Genomic DNA, 22,841 nt, shown 5'->3' with positions numbered 1-22,841 from the left:
AACACTACTATGACTTAAGAGGCACCAGCATCCTGCTGTGGGCCTTGTCTATGAAGAAATTTCCCCCCCCCCAAGCAAATAAATAAATAAAAAGCCACAGTACATCCCAAACACCCAGACCCCCTCAGCATGCAACACAACTGCAAAAAAGCGCTTTTTCAAAAACCAAACTAAACCGCGGCTTTTCTTTAAGCTTCAGCTTGTTGCCATTCACAGTGACAGTTCAGGCTTTGTCTCCCCGCACCCTTGCACGGCCCACTGCGGTTCCCAAACGCCTTCCCACTCGCCCGCGCAGCACGCTGCATTTTCCTCGCCAAAATAAAGCCCACCTCCAGCATTTAGTAACCACATCACGACCAAAGACAGCAGAGAAATTTCCATATTTTATTTTTATCTTTTCATTTATGATAATACACTAAAATAAGTTAACTAAAAAAAATCTAGCCCCGAGTTTCATGGTGTCAAGTACTCCCCTCCGAACCATGTTAAGAGTCAAAAAAGCATTACTCCAGGTTTACAACAACATTACCTTAATGAGGACTTGGTCACAGAGGACACCACTACAAGCAGCATTATTTTAGGCTGTTCCCAGAGAGCCAGCTGCCCCACGGCTCCAGACTCTGCGGCTCCTTGAACGTCAGGTTTGGTTCGTCTCACACCAGCCTACAGGAGCTGGGGCAGAAAACGGGGCACGGGAGCGCATAATTCGATTTTCATTTTCATAAAAGACAAACTTTGTGGTAAGACGTTTTGGCCAGCTGGCACATCCAAGCTGTGTAAACACAGCCAAAGCAACACAGCGACTGGAGGAAGACCATGGGGTAAGCACAACTAAGGCAAAAAGGAGTAACTTCTTTTTTGACATGATCAGGGCAAATATTTGGGGTGAGGAAATGATTCAGTAGCAAAATAGGTATCACAGTACACCTAGACTACAGAATCACTGAGACTATAGCTTAAACTGGATTGAGATCTATGTTTACCTTTGCAAATTCTGAAGCATATTTAAAATCTCCTCTTCCTTCCCCATCCTCCCACAGCTGCAGTCTGCTGCACTTTTTTTCAAAAGCACAGAAGTTTGCTTTTACTGAAATTTAAGGCTATTATGAAAAAAATTAAGTGTAAGAATCCTCTTTCAAAACTGAGTATAAAAGTCAATACACTTCAGAAGGTCTTAGAAACCCTAAATACAACCATCCATTTTCCAAAATGAATCAACTCATTTTTGTATTTGGAAGACAAAAGATTTTATTCTGCTAAAGTTTGTCTTCATACACATACTTTTGTCTTAGAAACCAAACACTCTGATACCAGGAGTTACCACTGTAAGGTAACATCAGCTCAGGACAGCCACCCTTTGCTGAATCCAGATGTGCTGGTGGGAGAGGTTCATCATCAGTCTATTAGCCTCAAAGTACCAGATTATCAAAAAATCTACTATGGAACACCTTAAAGTTAATCCACTTGGCTTTGAGACAGGCTGAGGATGTACTCACACAAGCACACCTCAAGAAGCAGCAGTTTCTGGGAAGACGATGTCTGCATATAGCCTTAGTGTTCTCACCCAAGAGAGAAAAATACGAAGGAGCAGCAGAAACGGACACAGTCCTAGCCATGACCACAGCTCCCAGTTCTCTACATGGGCACAAGAGGATACTTTGCTCATTATACATGCATCTGTGAAAGTTCAGTGCATTAGAGGACTTACGTTTGAGAGGGTGAGGATCCTTTCCATTACAGGCAAGGGGATAATTTTGCACCCCCTGAACTAGGCGACAGTGTTGCTGGTGGTTTAAGAGTCACCTGAATCTGGTCCAGAAGCAGCACCAAGCTAGGCAGGGCCTTCACAAAAATGGCTACAACCAACTCTTCTTACTCCTAACCTGAACTGTGAAGATGAAGCATGACCAGACCAGTAGCCTAGGAAAAAATATCCACAGTCCTACCAAACATACCATTTCTTAGCATGACAGACAAGCTTCCGAGGAGTTTAGATCTTAAAATCCTCCACAGATGCTGAGAAGAGAGTTACATATGGAAAAAACACAACCTTGAAGAAACTGGTTAACAGTAAAAAATATGGCAACTCCAATCCTGGTATGGTCAAAAGGCATTTTTAGAATAAAAGTGACCCTTTCTAATGCAGAGCTATCACTTCATTTGTCCATTTGCATTTTTCACTAAAGAAATGCTCCTCCAATTACAAACATCAAAGATAATACTTTAATAATAACACTTTAGGTATTATTTAAGGTTTATAACTTATTAGAAGTTAATACCTTTTTACACACGTTTCCTACTTTTATCTTGAAAGGACAGCTAATCTTAAAACAGACACATAAGGATAAAGGCTCACTACCTAAGGGCCATTTCTAAACACCCTCAGTCTGACTCATTTGAGATGAAAGAGCTTTTATTTCCCCACGGAAACAGGCTCCTTACCGGTCACTACTTCACCAGCAACTGCATAGATGACTGACCTACTGACCAGAAGCATCGTTGAAGAAGTAACTCCTCCTATAGGTACGCTAGCTACGGGCTTTGACCAAAAACTGCAAAGTTGGCTGCACCTGCTGAGTCACTACCTCCTGCAGAAGCTTATTTTTCACCTAACAGAGAAGGCTAAGCGTGGCACATATCTGACTGCAAGAATCGGTCATAACCCTCAGACGCATGGCATTGCTAAAATAAAGTTGTGTCACTTTGTAACATTATAAAAATTCACTGATAACCTTAACAGACTAGAAATAATCACTGCAATTTTCCATTAAATATAGCATCATGAATTCAGTGAAATCAGAAAAAAAGTATAAAAACCCCTTTCAAAATAGCTCTTTAGTTATACCTTGCTTGAACTGAACCCTTCGAATATGAGCAGCATGAGTAATCTCATTTCATTTCTCACCATAACTCAAGACAGAACACAAACAATAAAAATAAGAATAATCTATAAAAACCACAGTACGTCAGAAATCTATGTAAAAAACATACATCTGTATCAAGGATCTCAGTAACAACTTAAAGCACCGCCCAAAATTAAGTACCATACATGTTACAGTACATTCCATTTATTATGACAATTTAAGGCTAAAATAGGTACGACTCCCTTATAGTCAAGCTTTCTTATATTTATAAATGCATACAAATATTAAGTAGATACAAATGCGTAGGTTTTTTTTTTTTTTATTGCTCTGAACTGTCTACTAGAACATTCGACTTTCCCAGATGTCTCAGTTTGCCTTTTTCAATCAAGTTGAAGTCCTACAATTGCAACTTACGGCACTTGTAGGATTACAGACCTTCTTTGATTTGAGCTGTAAATAAATTCAAAGACAAAATTGCCCATCACTGCAAACTTTATAACTTAGTCAACTAAACATTCATCCATAAGATACATAACAATTCACCACAAAAATTATTTCTGCCATTCTTCAGGAAGGATTTTCTTTTCAAAATAATAGGTCTGACCAAGCGGCAAACAAGACAACCAGCAAGAAATGATTGACTGGTACCAGTCTAACAGACTGGGCTTTTTCTTAAAAAAAAAACCAAAACAAAAAAACAAACAAAAAAAACCACTGAATACGTGCTCCAAAACAAAGAGCAAACTTTTCTTCTTGCTCATAGAGCAATTATGTTTCCTAATTACGTAGGGCAATGCCTCATTCTGCCAGTGCCAAATTCTTTGACTGTAGCTTGTCCATTTCTTGACCAATATTTCCTTCAATGGTATCACACTGGGCAAGAAAAACCTGAGAATAAGAAACAAACAAATGTTATTTGGGATGCAATTATAGAAATGGTAGATGCTTCTTAAGAACAGAAAAGGCAGTTTCCATCATGAATTTGAAGAAGCCAGATCAACAACCACCTTCCAGTTCAGTTTTGATAATAGCTTATTCACAATTTTGTTTACCCAGAATCCAACAGAAACATGATATTTGATAAGGCAGTAACACGGTTGCCCATCCTCACCAGTCCTGCTGCTGAATTACTCTGAATTGATCCAAAGTTCATAAATAATAATAAGGATCATAAAGGTTCAGAGAAGTAGTGCTTCAGTTTGGAAAATTACTTTTAAACTCCATTCTAAAACACATACTTCTGTAGCCGAGGGTTGGCGTGACAAATCTACTCAGTTAAATCTAAAACAAATCTTCAGTTCAAGGCCTCTAAAGAAACAATGCCAAGGAATTTATAAGCATCATGCAATGGCAAAGCGATTAAAAAATCCACCTCCCAGCACAGCTGCTCTTCTGTACAGATTTTACTTTAGAGACTCACTCTCCACAGAAAGTTGGTACGTTGCAATAGAAGCTAAATTTTCCAAAGAACACCTCTAGCAAGGTCCAGCAGGAGTTACAGTTGACTGCAACCTTGTGCTCAGACCTCATTCATTCCTCCCGCCCACCAAGATACAGGAAAGGAGGAATGATTCTCTTTTCTTTATAGGTTATCAGAATTACTTTACATCATCAGGCAGCCGTAAGGCCAACTGCTAATGTAAATTACAAACATTATCTGAAAACAGCATGAACTATGAATATCTGTACTTTTGTATTCTGTTTTATAAAGCTATTAAATACCTCTGAAAAGGAGGTCATAAGAAGTATCAATGTAGGAACAAATACTGAAAAAAAACTAAGCTCTAAACAGCTCTATTTTTCACAAACTCTTGGTATAAAAGTGCCCAGCATTAATCAAAACCCAAAAAACCTCAAAAAACTCACCTGAACCCTTTTCACCAACCCTTTCTTTTTCAGTTTGCAATCACTGAAATTCTCTGGCAGATTCTGCAGTAAAATAAACAAACAAGCTGATGCAGCTTAATGTTGAAATTACCATATTAAAATTACAGTAAAAACTGAATGTATCAAAGAATCCTCTGAACAGGCATCCTGAAAATATCATGCCTGTTCAGTGAGGATGATTATACAAGAAAGAATTTAAAAGAAAAAGTCATAAATTCAAAAAGTCAGGAATGCAGCATGCTGATTGCAAAGAACTGAGGTAGCAAATTTACCCTGTGTCTTTAGGTAACGTACAGCAATAGGCTACATACACTGCTTTTGTCTACTGGGGTGTAAATGGTTCGGCCAAGCTTCAACTTCAGTTTTTCTCAGAGACTATAAGATGAATTAATTTCTTACAAACACATTAACTCAATCACTTGCCATCATCAGAATGCATCATCGGTAATGCAGGCATTGCCAGTCTGTTTAAGCTGTACATCTGACCTTCTCTGCAATCTACTCATGGAAGGCAACAGATATGAAGTGTTACGTGCTGACAGCTTTTAATTTAATTCAAACTGCATCATTTTCTGTACTCCTACCACCCAATATATTCATGTATGTCACCGCAGCAAATGCTTTGTTCTTTTGGAACTATGTGAAATTGTGGTGTGGGTGGGGAACGGTGCTCAAGTTTATGACGTGATTTTGAAACAGGTAGAACACCAGTACAGACAATTATCATTATATAAAGTTTATGTGAAGATTCTTAGAAACATTATGCTCTCACTGTCGAAGAGGAATAAAAAACTTAGAGTTTCTCACTGGTATACCTTTTATTTTTCACCTTAACTCCACATCAAGAATAGAGGTTTCCCTATACTACTCTGTGTTTCGTTTCCACTAAAACGCAAGCCCCAGTGGGAGGTTTAGATACATAATCTTTTAAAACAGTAATAAAAAAAAAAGTGCTCTTTTCTTTTCATGTCCAGCCAAACATACATGGTCTTAAATATAGAAGTCTTGCACATAACCTAAAATAGGAGTTAAAAATACACAAAATTCCACACCAAAAAGCAGCCCACCATGGGAAGTGAAACTGTAGGCATCAATGAGATCCCAGGAAGTTCAGGGATTACACTGCTCCGGTATTCATGCAGTAATTAGCACACTAAGTGATATCAGAGAAAGAAATAATAATCACCATGCTTAATACACTTTCACAGAACCATAGGTGAGGAGAAAATGGGCACACAACAAAGTGAGCCGAGACACATTCTTACATTTCCAAGGGCAATCAAGAGACTTCAGGGCCTTGGGACAATTGGTAAGGAAAGGTGGAGCACAGGTAATTTTTTCCTCTATCCTTCCAGTTGTGGGCAGTGACATTAGAAGAAACAGATGGACCCAGTCTATTAATACCTGGCTCCATGGCTGGTGTCACCACCACGATTTTGTGTTTTCCAGTAATGGGATGGCCTACTCGGCACCAGGCCCACCAATGTCAGATGGAATTCACCTTTCTCAAAAGGGGAAGAGGGTCCTTTCTCACAAGCCAGCAAGGCTCACTGACAGAGCTTTAAGCTAGACTTGAAGGGGGAGGGGGGTAATATCAGGCTTGCCTGTGACAAGCTGTGGGAAAATATGCTGAGGTTAGAGGGCCCTCAGCCTGTTGCTCTGAGACGTGCTGGGTACACTGCAGCACACTTGAAGTCTTACAGAGATGAGCCAGAGGCTCCTGAAGTAATAGGAGCCAAGAGGGAAACATGGGTGACATACCTCAAAGGAATTAAGGGGTGTTCCTCTAAGAAGGTGACACAGCCAGCAGTCCAGCTGAAGTGCCTCTACACCAATGCACACAGCATGGGCAACAAGCAAGAGAAACTGGAAGCCACCGTGCTGCTAGAAAGCTATGACCTAGTTGCCATTACCGAAATTTGGTGAGATGAATCCCATGACTGGAGTGCGGCTATTGATGGGTACAGGCTGTTCAGAAGGGACAGACGACAAAGGAGGGATGGAGACATTGCCCTCTATGTCAAGAAACAGATAGATTGTGAAGAGCTGTCTCTGAAGAATAGTCACGAGCCGGTTGAACGCTTATGGGCAAGAATCAGAGAAAGAGGCAACAAATGGAACCCTGTGGTTGGTGTCTACTACAGGCTGTCCAATCAAGGGGAGCCTATTGATGAAGCCTTCTTACTCCAGATACAGGAGGCATCGCACTCAGTCTCTTGTTCCACTGGGGGACTTCAACCACCCCAACATCTGCTGGAAAAGCAGCATGGTGAGCTGCAGGCAGTCCAGGAGACGCTTGGAATACACTGAGAATAACTTCTTAAACCAGGTAATAGACAATCCTACCAGAGTGTGATACTGGACCAGATGGTCACCAACGCAACTGAGCTTATCAGAGACGTCAAGACTGAGGGCAGCCTGGGCTGCAGTGATCATGCACTGGTGGAGTTTGCAGTCCTGAGGGATATGGGTCAGGTGAAGAGTTAAGTCAGAAAACTTCCAGTTCTTCAAGGAGTTAGTCAATAGGACCCCCCCCCAGGAAACTGCCCTCAGGGACAAGGGAGCAGAACAGAGCTGGCAGATCTTTAAGAATGCTTTCACAGAGTGCAAGAGCTCTCACTCCTTAGGTGTAAGAAATCAGGAAAAGACAGCGAGAAACTGGCATGTCTGAGCTGAGACCTGTTGGTCAGACTAAGGGACAAGAAGGCAATGCACAGGCAGTGGAAGCAGGGACAGGTATCCTGAGAAGAGTACAGGGACACTGCCCGGTTGTGCAGGGATGGGATCAGAAAGGCCAAGGTGTGGCTGGAGCTGAACTTGACAAGGGACACAAAGAACAACAAGGGCTTCTACAGGTATGTCAGGTGGAAAAGGAAACTCAAAGAAAGCATACCCCTCCTGATGAGCAAGACTGGCAAACTGATGACAATGGACAATGAGAAGGTTGAGGTACCTAACTTCTTTTTTGCCTCAGTCTTCACTGGCAATCTCTCTTCCCACACCTCTTGAGTGGATGGACTGCAAGAGATCAGGTTTGCAACCACCTGAGCCTACATAAGTCTATAGGACATGACGAGATGCATCCCAGAGTACTGACAGAACTGGCTGATATAGTTGCCAAGCCACTCTCCATGATATCTGAAAAGACACAGCAGTCAAGTGAAGTCCCCGGTGACTGAGAAAAGCGAAACATCAAACTCATTTTTAAAAAGGGTAGAAAGGATGACCCTGGGAACTACCAGCCTGTCAGCCTCACTTCTGTGCCTGGTAAGATCATTGAACAGATCCTCCTAAGAGCTACGGTAAGGCACATGGAGGACAAGGAGGTGATTCGAGACAGCCAGCATGGCTTCACTGAGGGCAAGTCTTGCCTGACCAAGCTAGTGGCCTTCTATGATGGAGTGACTATACCAGCGGACAAGGGAAGAGCTACAGATGTCATCTATCTGGATGTCTGTAAGTTGTCTGACACAGCCCTCCACAACATCCCTCTCTCTAAATTGGAGAAACATGGATTTGATGGAGTGACTTTTTGATGGATGAGGAATTGGCTGGATGGTTGCATCTAGAGAGTAGTGGTCAACATCTCAATGTCCAGACAGAAATTGGTGACAAGTGGTATCCCTCAGGGGTCCATATTGGGACCAGTACTGTTTAATATCTTCATTAATGACGTAGTGAAATCAAATGCACCCTCAGCAAGTTTGCAGAAGACACCAAGCTGAGTGGTGAGGTTAACACGCCTAAGGGATGGGATGCCATCCAGATGGACCTGGACAAGCTTGAGAAGTGGGCCCATGTGAACCTCATGAACAAGGTCAAGTGCAAGGTGCTGTACCCAGGCTGGGGCAACTCCCGATATCAATACAGGCTGGGAGATGAAGGGATTGAGAGCAGCCCTGCAGAGAAGGACTTGGGGTTAACGGTGGGTGAAAAGCTGAACATAAGCTAACAATGTGCACTCACATCCCAGAAAGCCAACTGTACCCTGGGCTGCATCAAGAGCAGTGTGGCCAGCAAGTCGAGGAACGAGAATGTCACCCTCTACTCTGTTCTTGTGAGAACGACCTGCAGTGCTGTGTCCACCTCTGCAGTCCTCAGCACAGGAAAGACATGGACCTGTTGGAGTGGGTCCAGAGGAGGGTCACAAAAATTATTAGAGGGATGGAATACCTCCCCTGTGAAGAAAGGCTGAGAGCGCTGGCATTGTTCAACTTGGAGAATGCTCCATCAAGACCTTATTGCGGCCTTTCAGTACTTAAAGGGAGCTTATAAGACAGACAGGGATGGACTTTTTAGCAGGGCCTGTTGCAATAGGACAAGGGGTAATGGTTAAAGAGAGGGTAGATTTAGACCAGATACAAGAAAGAAATTTTTTATGATGAGGGTGGTGAAACACTGGGACAGACTGTCCAGAGAGGTGGTAGATGCCCCATCCCTGGAAACATTCAAGGCCAGGTTGGACAGGGCTCTGAGCAATCTGATCTAGTTGAAGATGTCCCCAATAGTTGCAGGGTGGTTGCACTAGATGACCTTTAAAGGTCCCTTTCAACCCAAACCATTCTATGATTCTATTTTACTTCTACATAAACTCCAGACTGAAAATCCCTCTCACTCCTACACTCAGCTGGAACGAGGAATGCACAACGCTGCTTTTCATCTCCTAGGAGAGTATGGAAGTTGGAAGTGGGAGTAACTACTACCACACTAACCTCTTCCCAGGGTCAGGTTTTTTTGTTTGTTAGTTTGCTTTTGGAAGATAGGCAAGAGAAGGAATTTTCTATTCCTGTAGTTCTAGATTCCATTTCTGTTGTTCCAGGACCAGTTTTCCCAAACAGCAGCATTGTTAAACTGGGTAAAACTCATATCAACTTTTAACACTTCCCTTTGAGATTAGAAAAGTTATTTCCTTTGCAGAGAGTTTTTATGTCCAACTGTACCTCCTGAAACAGAACCAGAAAACAGACATATTTCTTTCAGGTGCAAAAATGATTATCAGCATCAGAGATACAAGGAAGGTCACTATGCGGATTAAGGGAGATACCCTTCCAAATGCAAACTGGTGCAGTGTTTTCTTACAAACAGGGACAGAAAGGTCTAAGAACTGAAAGTTATGGGGTTTGGCTTTTTTCTAATCGATGGTAATCCTCAAATTACCCAAAACACTCTTCAGTTTGTCCTAAGATGCATTCCATCACCTGTCTATCCTTTCCAAACTCTCCTGTTTTGTGAGAAAGAGAAGTAGCTTTGGAAGTAAGTTACCAGGTTAATTCCAGGAAGCTGCCATGCACAATGTAAATTCTCCTACGGGAGCCTGTTCTACCCTAGTCACTTTGTTCATTTATGTAATGTCATCTTACTTCCTTGGATTGGCAACACAGGATAGGTTCAGAAGATGTTATTAGTTTTTCAACAACAGTCTGCCTACATTGAAAATTCCTTTCTACCAGGTGGTAGAAAGCACAGCTTTTTTAAATTGTTCATTTTGGAAGCTACTTTGCACTTTACAAAGTGTATTTTCTAGTACTGTGTACTGCAATAATCCCTTGCTCACTGTAGCATGCTACACCTGCATGTCTCCTCCCAATAAGCAGGACACCGAAAATGTTGTTTACATGCTTTTCTTTCAGAAAGTGAATGCTCCAAAGACATTAAAAAACAATTGAGGAGTTAGTTTAAAGCTGTGGGTGAATTCTCTTCAAACATCAGTTCTGGTTCACAAATAAAAAAGGCAGCCTTCAGAGTACTTCTAGTTGTCACAGGGGAAAAAAGAATTAAAAAATATTATAAAGTTACATGAACTATTCTAAGGGATCTTAGACATAGGACCTTGTAACCAAACAAGAAACATTCCTATCTTTCCTTTGGTTTTCAACACCACAATTCACTTTTTAAAATTAACAAAATATGACAAGAAGTATTTAATATAAAGAGAGTATTTGATGTGTAGTATTTTGACTCCATATATGTAGTAGCCTGGAAAAGATCTCTTAGGCCTAATTATTAATGGCTGATTCTCACCAGAAAATGAAGACACTATCTCGCTGTCACAAATTCTTCTATGTCTTAAAGTTTTCCATGACTTGGAATTTCTTAGTAATCAAATTAAAAATTATATACTAGCTCAATTACATTGCCCATGTCCATTTGCTGAGTACTTATTTTATGCTGTATTTTCTGGAAGAGATTCTGGCCTATTGTGTTGGGTTTGTGTGTGGGGTGGGTTTTCGGTAGCAGGAGAGGCAGCAACAGCACTGGCCCCTGTGAGAAGCTTCTGGAAGCTCCTCTGGCTCCAAGTCGGACCCACCTCTGGCCAAGGCTGAGTCAATTAGCGATGGTGGCTGTGCCTCTGTGGTAACATATTTAAGAAGGGGAATCTGAGTTGTGAGTCAGAGCTATGAGGGAGACACCTCTGCAAACACCGAGGTCAGCAGAAGAAAGGAGGAGCAGGGGGAGGCGAGGCCGGAGCAGAGAAGCCCTGCAGCCCGTGGCGAGAGGGCAGGCTGTGCCCCTGCCCCCCACGGAAGTCCACGGTGGAGCAGAAGCCCACCTGCAGCCTGTGGAGGACCCCACGCCAGAGCAGGCATCTGCAGCTGAAGAAGGCCGGGACTCTGTGGGAAGCCCACGCTGGAGCAGGCTGTTGCTGGGAGGATCGCAGGCCGCGGCAGGGACCCGCAATGGAGCAGTTCAGGATGTGCTGAAGCCCTGTGGGAAGGACTCGCGTCAGAGCTCACGGAAGGCTGTATCCCATGGGAGGAACCCCACACTAGACCAGGGGAAGAATGCAAGGAGTCCTCCCCCTGAGGAGGAAGGAGTGGCAGAGACAGTGGGTGATGAACTGACCACCATCCCCATTCCCTGTCACCCTGTGCTGCTTTGAGGGAGGAAGGAGAGAAATCAGGAGCAAAGCTGAGCCAGGGAAGAAGGGAGAGGTGGGGGGAAGGTGTTTTTAAGATACGGCTGTATTTCTCACTGTCCTACTCTGATTGGTAAATGGAGTGTTTGTGGTGTTTAAATTAAACTGATGTTCTTTTTTTCTTGACCTAGTGAGTCTGTCTTTTGCCCCTGACCATAATTGTTGAGTCATTCCTCCCTGTCCTTGTCCCAAGTCTTTTGTATTTTCTCCTCCCCATTCCTGGGGGGGAAAGAGTGAGGGAGCGGCTGTGTGGTGCTCAGTAGACGTCTGGGCTCAAACCAGGACACCTATGCAAGTATTCCTACCAATCTGAAAGAGCAAATTAACAAACAATTTTCTACCATCAGAATAAGCCTAAGTTAACTTTCTGTAGCAGACAAGGAACTCCAGATGGGCTTACCACACAAAGCCTGTTTCTAAAACCGATATTGGTAAATGGAGGAAGATTTGAAATCTGAGTGCAGAGAAGACATTTAGACTATTTCTCCTTTTGACAACATTTTTCAAAATGGTTCTCTTTAATTATATCTTTGCGTACAAACCCCTGTGTTTACTTGCATACCCTCATAGCTGTTGGTTTTTTTGTTTTGTTTTTTTAAGTCACATCTTGTAATCCCCTTGGCAGAGACATGGAATTGGAAGGGCTAAACGTACTAACTTATCAAGCTGTTTAAAAGGTGTTTTGCAATCAAGTTAAAAGTTTACAAATCTTAACATCAAATTAAATCTCACAGTCTCTCTGTTTTACCTTAGTCAGCTTACGTCTCCTCTCCAGGAATACGTTGTCCAACTATTCAGGGTTTAACAGGTGAAGCTGGCAATAAACCTTAAGTCACAATAACATTTCCATGTTTAATTAAAATCAAATTTAATTAAAGAAGAAGTAGCTTAAGCCTAGGCAGTGCTTATGCAAAATTCTTGTCAAATCTACATTTTGGTGCTAGCACTGCTATCAAGAGCAGTAGTTTGGATTAGTATATGGCTTTCTACTGCACAGCATATTCTTACTTTTATAGCAGGTCTCCTCTTTGCATTGCACTTTCTCTGTGACAAAACCCTGCTCAAGTCTCACAGTCCTTGGTCTGTATGGTCTTAAACTTTCAAAAGTGACTGCAGTGCTGGCTTCACCCCAGCAACTTCTATAGAAGTCCTGGGCACAGGTTCTTTATCCTCTCCCCATCCACCCAGAAACAGTCACTGGTCCTAGAGGGACTTGGACTCTATCTCCCCTCCCACACCCCCAAAATCAGAGTTGCTTAACCACATCTCTTCTGGAGTTCTCACCCTGCAGATACTGACAAGATGCACCACAGACACACACATGCTACCTCCTCGAAGACCCATCTTTTGTATGCACAACACTCATGCTTTATATACAAGAGATTTTTAAAACCAATCACCATTTACACAGTAACAAATTAATGCATGTGCATTTTCTTGCCTTTAGAGCCTCTCTATTCTTGAGTGTTCTTTTAACTGCGAACCCAGCATCCCACTCTCCTGAGCACTGCTCCTTATGAAATACAGACGCTCTTGTAATTTCTTTCCCATCTCCCAGCGGATCTCCTAATAAAACCACCTCCCTTTGCCACAGAACATCACTTTCAGCTCTTATCAAGTTCCATTTGTTTTGGAAATGCTTCTAATAATGATTTTTAAGCTTTGTGTTACCACTACATCTTTGTTCTCCTCTTTAGTTATTTCTTATTTCCCAAACCATAGACGCCAGTAGGTAATACTTGATGCCTGAATCCACTTTAAAGCTGTGTACTCTGTTAACAAACAAAAAAAATGCTAGTAAAAGTCATTATCTATGACTATCTTACCAGAACCAAAGGGACACCATTCTTAAAACAGGAAAACTCCTATACCAGCAGTCACTAGCAAAAATAGCAAGAAACATTTTTGGTTTGTTATCAAATTGCTTAAAAAAAAACAAAAATTACTCTGCTACGCATGGCACCAATGCTCATCAGTGTTTTTTGCTGATACCCCATCCATCTAACAAAAAGGGTTTTTTATTAGTTTCTTCTAGAAGTCTAAACAACATATAGTATTGTAGTGTGTAGTTTTTATTGACTACCAGCCCTTCACTCTTTAACTTATTGTTAAATTAATCAGTAAACTGGGTAAGCATATTATGTCGACACTGAATCTTTTTCATCTAAGTAGACATCTGAGCAGCTTCTTTAAAAGCAGCTATTAAATGACAGCATTGGTCAATGGGTTTTCTGAATGAAGAAGCAGTAAATAAGTATTCTACTCTCACTGAGGAATTATAGTATTTTCATGTTCCTTGTGCTTTAGAAGATTTTTCCCCAGGAGCTTTTACGTTTATGATTCATGCTAAGAGATTTAAGAATTATAATAAGAAATGCTTATCACATGTTTATTTATCGAGATAAATTCAAAGGTTTAATAATAAGGTCTCATCTTATTGTAAGTGACAAAACTTCCCAAAAGCCTGGGAAATGTTTATTACAGGCACAATGACTTTTTTTTTTTTTTTTCAAAATACTTCTCTTTTTTAATCCTTGAAAAGTTAATTTGGTATTGATTTACCAGATGACAAGTATAGCAGGGACAAGGAGACAGTAAAAAAGTCTTCATCATAACAGTACAGTAATTTAAGTAAGTTTTACAAAGGAATTAGAACCAAAAAAAAAAAAATCCTCAGGAAAGGAGGAAGGGCCACTGGAACATAATTATGAGTTGGTAATGCTATCAACGTCCTCCATAGTGATACATGCAATTTGACAGATGATTTTGTCTTGAGTTTATGTAAACAAAATCAGTGACTGGTATTTCAGAAGAGAAAGCTTTTTTTTTTTTTTTCAGTTGTTAGAACAGTGTGTTCTCTGCAATTTTGTCTTTCTAGATTACAAATCTGTCATTTAATAAGAAATAATAATGAGAACAAAGTAATCTCCCAGACTGCAATATTGGTGACAGACTTCATGTAAATTAGATCAGACCCACAAGAAGTATATAGTGTCGTGACTGTGGATTTAAATTTTCCTACTGATGTCAGAAGAGCTTTCTTTTTTTTTCTTGGAAAAGCCTTTCAGTTATTAAAAAAAACTGTGCCAGCTGATCAAGTCAAGGACTTTCTGTGCTCTACTCACTAAGATTTGTAATAAGTAGCATAGCTTGACTTTTACTCCTGAACCAAATGTTCTAACTGCTGAAATAAATGGCATTTCTGGTGATGCACACACACAAATCTTCAACTGTTGAAGACGACTCAATTTGTATTCCTCCTGAAGAAAACTTCAAAGATCTGTAGCTTGTGGGAACATATGACTGTGTCACATCATTCAAAAATTTGTACGATGCTCCTAAGATCCCCCCCAGCCTTCCTGCTATGGAAGCAGTAGCTATTTAAACACACTGAATCTTAAAATATTTAAGTTACAGCTACTCTACCCAAAAGCATCCGTTCAAGACTTTCCTTTCACACCTCTGGCAGTGACAACACTGTATTTTTCCTCTCCAATTCCACCCCACTTCTGTATGACTACCGACCTACTTCTCCACTTCCTACATCACTTCTGATAAATTCACAGTTGTGGAACACATGGAGTCTAGTAAAGCGGAGTATTAGTTCCAAACTCCGTTCCTCTAATTAATGAGCTTCTCCTAACAGTAAGAAGGTGTCACCCCTAGACTATATAGAAAACAATGTGCAGGCTTCCTCACCCTTAGCTCTCTATAACCATACGAATCTCATTTTGTATCAAGCTAGATGGTTTTGATTGATCCAAACAATGTGTGACAACCAAGACACTTCAAAGAGCTTTCATAACAATTCTGCCCAATAAACAAACTGGAACATTTATAGTGTGTTGCTGGTATACTTCACTTCTACAATGCATCCATTCTTCTGTCTTAGAAGAAAACAACTCACTTTTTATCCCCTATCTTTTTTTAACATACCGCTGATTGAATCAATATCCCATCTATATAGTCAATAACATTCAAGAGATTCATCAGAACCTTGTTTCTACTTGGCTAAGAATATTAAATACTGTATAAAACAATTCTGAGATACAGATAAAATACTTTCTCAAAGCTTTACACTTTTCTGCTTTGCATTTCTATTTACCACTTTTTATCTCAGTGGAACCCATTTATTGTTCATATACATACTTCACTCTTGTGCTGTGTTGCTACCTCTGTACATCGCACAACTACAGTACAGCTAAGTAATACCTCAGGAAGTTGGTGGCCTGTTCATCTGATCTGGTGTAATACCAGTGCACTGAATGGCTAGTTTTCAAACACAATTACGAATTTCATGTAAAGATTCTACCCAACTACACATATCTCATCTGCAAGATTTCACAGAAGTTCAGTTTTCATGAAAAAAAACCCACAGCTGCCTGTGTATATTAAAACACATAAATATGGACTTTGGTATGTGTAATGTAATTGCAATCACTAGTAATAAAAACCCCTCACTTATTTCTTGCTTTAAAAAAAATGAGTCTCATCAATGTCATAGCCTCTTATATAACAAACTAACAAACAACCATTACAAATATTAAAATATACTAATTATAATTAATTTTAGCTCTGGCTGCTCCACTTCCACAAGTGACAAAATGAAGGCACAGGGATTCCATTATTTCCTAAATCTAAACATGAAGTCACTAGGTTAGAAGTCTTCTAAAATCTTATACTAAACCTGAAAGTCCCTTGGTCCAATAGCAGTTAGACTATTTTGGTTAAGGAGATAGATAATAGCATGCTTTCTGCTTAAGCCATGCAAAAGGTACCAGAATCAAAAGCGAAATTGGGAAGTCTGAATTAATTAGGAAGCAGTGAAAGGGTTTTTCAAGGCTGTTTGCTGGGTTCCAGAACTGTACACCAGCATACAAGTACTGACTTTTTCCTAAATAGGACCTAGTATCAGAAACTGAAGGGTAAGCTTTAATCCCATCCAATTGAAAGAGCTGTCACCTTATTGCTATTTTCATGATAGCACATAGCACATCTGCCACTTCAAACAGGGAATCAGCTGTACAAAGTCTGTAAGCCTAACAGCATTCAAGAACTGTCAGCAAAATATTTTCCTCTTTGAGGCAGAAAAGGGATGGAAAAATTCTAAGACTTTCAAATACTTAGCATATTACAATTTAAAAAAAAATATTTAAGAACTGTTGGCTACAACAAACAGCAAAGGCTAGTTTACCATTAAAGGTGCAAATATGAAAGGAGGAAATAAGTTAATGAGCTCCCTGCCATTCCTAGGAACACATTTGTGTTGTACAGCCTTTGATGATGGTCAATTCAAATTTTTACTCTGATTTAGCCTGCTGATGAACTTTTTCAAGGTGTCCATCAATTAAACTACACTTGGTTTACCAATTATAGGCATTTTTATGGAATCTTTCTGAAACAATCCCATAAAGGTTCACTGTGCAAAGTAGACCCAAAGGCATCACTACCACAGAAAAGCATAATTCTTTCTTCAGAGCACGGTATTATGATCGTGATATGCAACACAATTATATAATGAAGTTTACAGAGAATGCCCAGCAGCCAAAGAAACAAAATAAGGAAATACCCTAGATGTCACATTCTTCTATTTATCTCTTCACAAGTCCCTTATTCTCACCTAGCTGCTACATGATACAGGAAGATATATATTATACTCTGGAAATATACTGTAAGGTTATGATCCATTAATGACTGTGAAGCAGTTGGATATCCTCCAGTACATCCCAAATAAAGAAGCCAGTCCCCAATATGCAGGCATCTCGAATAAAAAGTACCGTCAGTCCACATAAAACTGACCAGAAAACTCTTCAGTCTTCAGGACCTCCTTGTTCCTATGTGATATAGATTACAAAATGTATCTGTCTTTTTTTCCCAGACTTATGCTGTTACCGTGAAGTTTAACATGAAAGTTTGCCAAGACAAACTAAAAGGGTAAAACTCGAGTAAAGGATACCCATTTCATGTAGTCTTAACAGGCTGCTGCCCCAAATGAAGCTCTTCTGTAGAATGGGAATGCATACACAGGCATTAATGTCACCATTTAGAAACAGATGCTGCCAAGTAGTCTTTTGGAGACATAGAGGGGCAAGAGCTGGATATTAAAGAAAAAATGAGCAAACCAATTAACTAATTTTCAAAGCCAAAATAAACTTTTTAGTATTTTAACATTTCAAATAAATTACAAGAAAGATATATTCTTAACAGTGACTTTCCCTTGAGATTTGACCCGCTTCTGTGCTTATTCACTTACAATGGCATCAATCTGTTCCAGGATCTTCATGAACTGCTCTGCAGTCCCTTTTATCCTCTTGTCCAGTTGTTTTAGCGCTTCTGCTTGGAGGTCCTTTGCTAAAAATCCCTGAGGAGGAACAAGAGGGAAGGAAAGGCAAAATTACTCCATACCCTACGGAATACTCATCTTAGACAAAAGAAAATATCTTTCACTACTTTTGTGGTTTCAACTACGATAGGGACTCCAATCTCAATCTGCATTCTATCAGTCCTTGAAGTGCTAAAGGTAAGATCTGCTAGGTTTACAGAGAAGATTAAACAAGTAACATACATTCTCCTTTGGACTTTGAGAGAACTCTTTATGTTTTTCCGGATCTAAAGAATATAATTTGTCCAACAGGCAACAACATTTACCTTTTTCCAAACAGTGCCACATCTCTATTTTGCCAACTCATAAATAGCATTTGAAATTCAGTAAGACTTTTACAGGACACTTGGACAGAGGAGGGGTAGCCTATTTCTGACTACTCAAAACCTTTAAACAGTGTTTTTTTTTTTTTTAAATACATATATCTGCAAAAAAGTTTTGCAAAGTTATAAAATTATACAAAACTGGCATACCTTCTGGATACTTGTGAACTCTTTATTAACTTCCTCTAACTTCTTAGCTATTTGCTCCACTGACTTCTCCAAATCTTTTAACTTCTTTAATTCAGCCTCTTCTTCTGGACTATTCTGTGTATTCAAAAGTACAACATTCACAACTATGGAACAAATAGAGTCACTATGCAGCTAAAAAGCAGCAAGAGTGGTGATACAGACATAAAAGGTTTCTCCTGACTTAAAATATGTACTACACTGTTGTTATTCTTTCCATATTTTAATACCTATCAAATAAATTTATTCCAAAGCTTAACTACAAATACAGTCAAAGCAGCAAGGTATATAAGCACATTAAATGAGATGAAATTGAAGGGCGAAAGGAAAAGTGGAAACTTTTTTTTTGTTAGCTTAGCAACTTTAAAATAAAGGTAACATTTGTATCATGAGATACTACCTCGACCTCTACCTGGCAAAAGCAGTCACAAGTCATTTCACTAGAAATAACCCAGCAGACTCAGCAGCTACAACTTTTTTTTAAAAAAAAAAAAAAAGAAAAAAAAGCAGATATAGTCACCAATGCACAGACAGTTCATGAGCACTGACAAGCAACACATTAGGCAGAATTTTGTCAGTAATGTGATTTCAGAAATGTACAAACTGAGTTATTTGCAGTACGATGTAAGACTGAACTCAGCTTTGTGGATAGGTATACAAGATTAGGTTTACGCTGTAACCTGTTTCTGTGTTCAGCAGCTGAATAGTTGACAGAAATTATAATAGTTTAAGGAAAACAAAGGTCCAAAGACAACTCTTACCCTTTTCCCAATCAACATGACTTTGCAACCATTTTTAACACCAAGTGCTGACAATGGCTGCTCCAATTCTTTCAGAGACTTCCCTAAATGGAAAATGAGGGAGGAAAAAAAACAGTTAAAATATAGTTAGTGGCATAAGAATTACTTTTTGAAGACATTCAAAACACGGACACCTGAGAGTGACTAAGATGGAAGGTACCATCTATAAGAAACATTGACAAATTTATAGGTTACCTTTGTATATCAGTTTCTGAAAAGGAACTGGAACTCCAGTGACTTGTTCAATAAGCACAGCCATGTCTTGTAGTGTTGGTTCACCATCTTCTTGTTGAGAAGCAACCTGAATACTGTGTTTTTCATTACCTAACAAAAAACAGAGTAACGGTAATACTTACTCTTACCTAGAAAAATACTACAGGGAATCCATTTCTAATATTTATTTCCATTAATGCAGAAAGTTCTCAAATCACTGATTCTTATGTACAATCATAATTCCCAATCAAAGGATTCTGTTGCATTTCCTTCCTCTTGGAGTGACTTACCTCAGCTGCAACTTTCGTTTTAAATTCAAATAACCTGAAGAGTTTGATCAGGTGTATTCTGCAGGCATAATGTTCCTGCTAAATATTATTCCCCACTTCTTTTTAAGAGTGCACATGGTGTCCAGATATCCCACAAGCTAAAGCATGAAAGCTCATACCTTCCTGATGCATCCCATTTCCTACTTGTAGGAACTTTTAATGGCACGAGTCTTGGGGAATCTGAGACAACACATTACTTTCTCTGCTCCCTACTCCTCTTCCATGAGAAGCACGCAATCAGTGTCTACCCTGTCTCCCCTCCTCCAGCCATTTGAGAGAATTCTCACAGTCCAAAAATTATTTCTCCCCATAACACTCCTGATATGCAGCCTTAACCACTTTGAGAAGGCTCAGCCTACATATCACCTTCCACTTATGGAGCATCCTATTCAGACTTCCTAAGGTCACTTGCACACAACCAGCAGGAAGTTCTTAGACAAAAGGAGTTACGTCTATTAATCTCTGCTTTGCAACAGAGCCCTTCTATAACCCGCTGCTCCCACACACTTAAGGCCCGTCAATCTGAAAGCACCCACAGAAATCAGCCACACTGGCTGCGAGAGAAATCAAGACAGGCATTTTTTACTTTGCAGGAAGAAAGAACTCCTTAACAAATTCCAGAGAGAAAACTATTCTCATGCCACTAATTTGAAGTGCACGTACCTTTACGAAGAAGAGTGCTAGAAACATTGATTTTTAGATGTCCCAGCCTCCCACAGTCACATGACAAGTGACACTGTGGCCTCAAAATCTTGCGAGCTCCAGCAATATCTCTTAATTCCAAAATGGTTTTAAGCTCAAAAATCACATTATACAAACCCTCCCCCAAGCATTTTCCACAAACAGACCTTATTCCCAATTTGTTTTAGGAAAAAAAAAAAAAAAAAAAAAAAAAAAAAAGGAAAATTCAGGTCATAGCCTCAGTATATTTCAAAAGGTTGTACTGGTCTATACAACTGCTTTGTGTGAGGGCTGCGCCTGTCAGCACTTGAGAGAAAAAAAAAAAAAAAACAAAAAACAAATAAACAGCATATGGGGAAGAGAACAGCTGAAATTCGCCTAGCAATAGAAACCATTTTAATTACAAATTATGAGTACCACTTTAGGCAGACTGTAACAAAAATTTTCCTGTAAATTCACAGCCGAGTGAAATCACCATGAAAAATACCTATTGGGTTAGAACTGGTATCATAGCTTATCAGTTTGCTTCTGTAAATGGTAATACTAAATTAAGTAACCACTAGTGCAAAATTCCAGTATCTTCTTTAAAAGAAAGCCTAAACACATTAAAAAAACAGGTCAATTAAATTTCTTGCAGATTGTCAAGTAATACATGCGGGTCTACTACTAGTCTCTTTCTTAACCCTTATTTCCATCTTTTCCCATTTTCACACATGCATGCGAAACTTTAATAAAAATGTTTGTGCTAACTAGTAAACAAGCATCTGACAGCAACAAATATAGATCATACAGCTAAAGTCCAAGATGAACAATGCCTTCTATTTGCTATTTATTAATGACAAAGTAATTACTAGAGAAAACAACTGGAAAGCTAAAAACATTCTCAGATAAGAAGACTGCTGGCAAACAGCAAGATATTGGAATTTTAAATGTGTTACTATCATTAAGTTATGGATATCTTTGCAAATGAAAACCCCTCTGATCAAGTGAGCACATGAACCATGAAGATTCAAATGGATTATACCAGAGTTCCTCACTCTTAGATAAAACTGCCAGATGATAAAGGGAACATTTTCACAAAATAACGTGACAGTTTGAAAACATAAATGAGCAAGCAGAAATAAACAGTGAGTTTGAAGGGTGGAAAGAACATCACCAACACAGCTCAAAAGGAACAGGAGTAGAAATTATTATTATGCAGTAATTTAAAAATAATCCATAAAAAAATAACAAGTTTTGTTAACAAAAATCAGATGATGAATACCTTGCTGGTTAAACACCTTACTATCATTCTCATTCCTGTTACTGCTTCACCTAGATATACTTCATCAAAATTGAAGCATGCTATTTCCCATCTTATTTTTAAGAATTGTGGAGTCCAAGCTATTCTTACTTCTTTGCAGTAAACTGTTGTATGTATTTGCAGACTTAACCACATCCTCCCTTCCACCTTCTTCTTCCTCCTATTTCTCTCTTTTTTTTTTAAAGAAAAAAAAAAGCTGTATCTTGTCAGCTGGCCTTTGAGTTTCATCAAATCGGCACCCGATTGCCATTGAGAAGAAACCCCCACTCCCCGCTGCAACCCTGCTTCTCGCTGGTCACAAACGTTGGAGCTTTTTCAACAAAACGAGACCCGATCGGGCGTGGCACCTGCTTGTCACAGACCGTGCTGACTTCAGCGACACATCCCATCCAAACGAAGGTTACTACCGAAAAAGCGACCCCTGCCCTGTCCCTCTCCCCGCGGCTCGACGCGGCCGCCCGCCCCTCGGCTGCCGTTAGCGGCCGCAGCGCTGCTCCCGGGGAGCGCGGGGAGGGGCCCCCCGAAACCGGGGCCCGACCCGCACGGCCGCGCCCGAGCCCAGCCCGGGGTACGGGCCGCCGCTCCCCCCCCCCCCCCCCCGCGCGGCCCTTACTGTAGGTGATAGTGACGGTAACCGGGGCTCCGCACGCCGCCATCTCACCCCGCCGCCAGGAAACCGTTTGGCGAGCGCTACGCGGGGCGCGCCGGTAGCGCGTCACTTCCGCGGCGGGGCGGGGGCGTGACGTCACGTCAGCGGGCGGCCGGGGCGGGGCTCCACCGGGGCCGGTGTCACGGCGGGGGGGGGGTGGGGAGCGCTGCCCCCGGTACCCGAGCGCAGCGGCGGGATCGGTTAAACCAGCGGTTTGTCTCAGACCGGTCCGGGCCAGGCCGCTGGTTTTCCCGGCGGGTTTCGGTGCTGCTCGGAGCGAGCGCCCCCCCCCCCCCCCCCCCACCCTG

At 40.7% G+C, this 22,841-nt stretch overlaps 1 protein-coding gene across 6 annotated transcripts; it reads right to left on the bottom strand.

The window, feature by feature from the left end:
* Nucleotides 1-370: 370 nt before the first annotated feature.
* BAG1 (BAG cochaperone 1) lies at nt 371-22,586 on the bottom strand. Of its 6 annotated transcripts, XR_006165785.1 has the most exons (9): nt 22,498-22,586; nt 19,554-19,682; nt 19,320-19,402; nt 18,523-18,636; nt 17,921-18,028; nt 17,624-17,669; nt 12,416-12,481; nt 4,731-4,793; nt 3,732-3,752 (listed from the first exon to the last, which is right to left on the bottom strand). XR_006165785.1 is itself a non-coding variant. In XM_042798103.1 (8 exons), the coding sequence occupies exons 1-7, from the start codon at nt 22,538-22,540 to the stop codon at nt 12,462-12,464; spliced, it is 543 nt and encodes a 180-aa protein (XP_042654037.1). In that variant the 5' UTR covers nt 22,541-22,586; the 3' UTR covers nt 11,302-11,456; nt 12,416-12,461. The 6 variants fall into 6 exon arrangements, 4 of the variants coding, with proteins under 4 accessions (XP_032844902.2, XP_042654040.1, XP_042654039.1 ...); XR_006165786.1 differs by lacking the exons at nt 3,732-3,752; nt 4,731-4,793 and adding an exon at nt 11,243-11,456 and having other exon boundaries at nt 17,624-17,761; XM_042798103.1 differs by lacking the exons at nt 3,732-3,752; nt 4,731-4,793 and adding an exon at nt 11,302-11,456.
* Between the last annotated feature and the right edge of the window lie 255 nt (nt 22,587-22,841).

Source organism: Tyto alba, unplaced genomic scaffold (assembly GCF_018691265.1).
Source record: "Tyto alba isolate M040663 unplaced genomic scaffold, T.alba_DEE_v4.0 Super-Scaffold_27, whole genome shotgun sequence".
NCBI classification, from domain to species: domain Eukaryota; kingdom Metazoa; phylum Chordata; class Aves; order Strigiformes; family Tytonidae; genus Tyto; species Tyto alba.
This window is presented reverse-complemented; position numbering and strand designations above follow the sequence as displayed.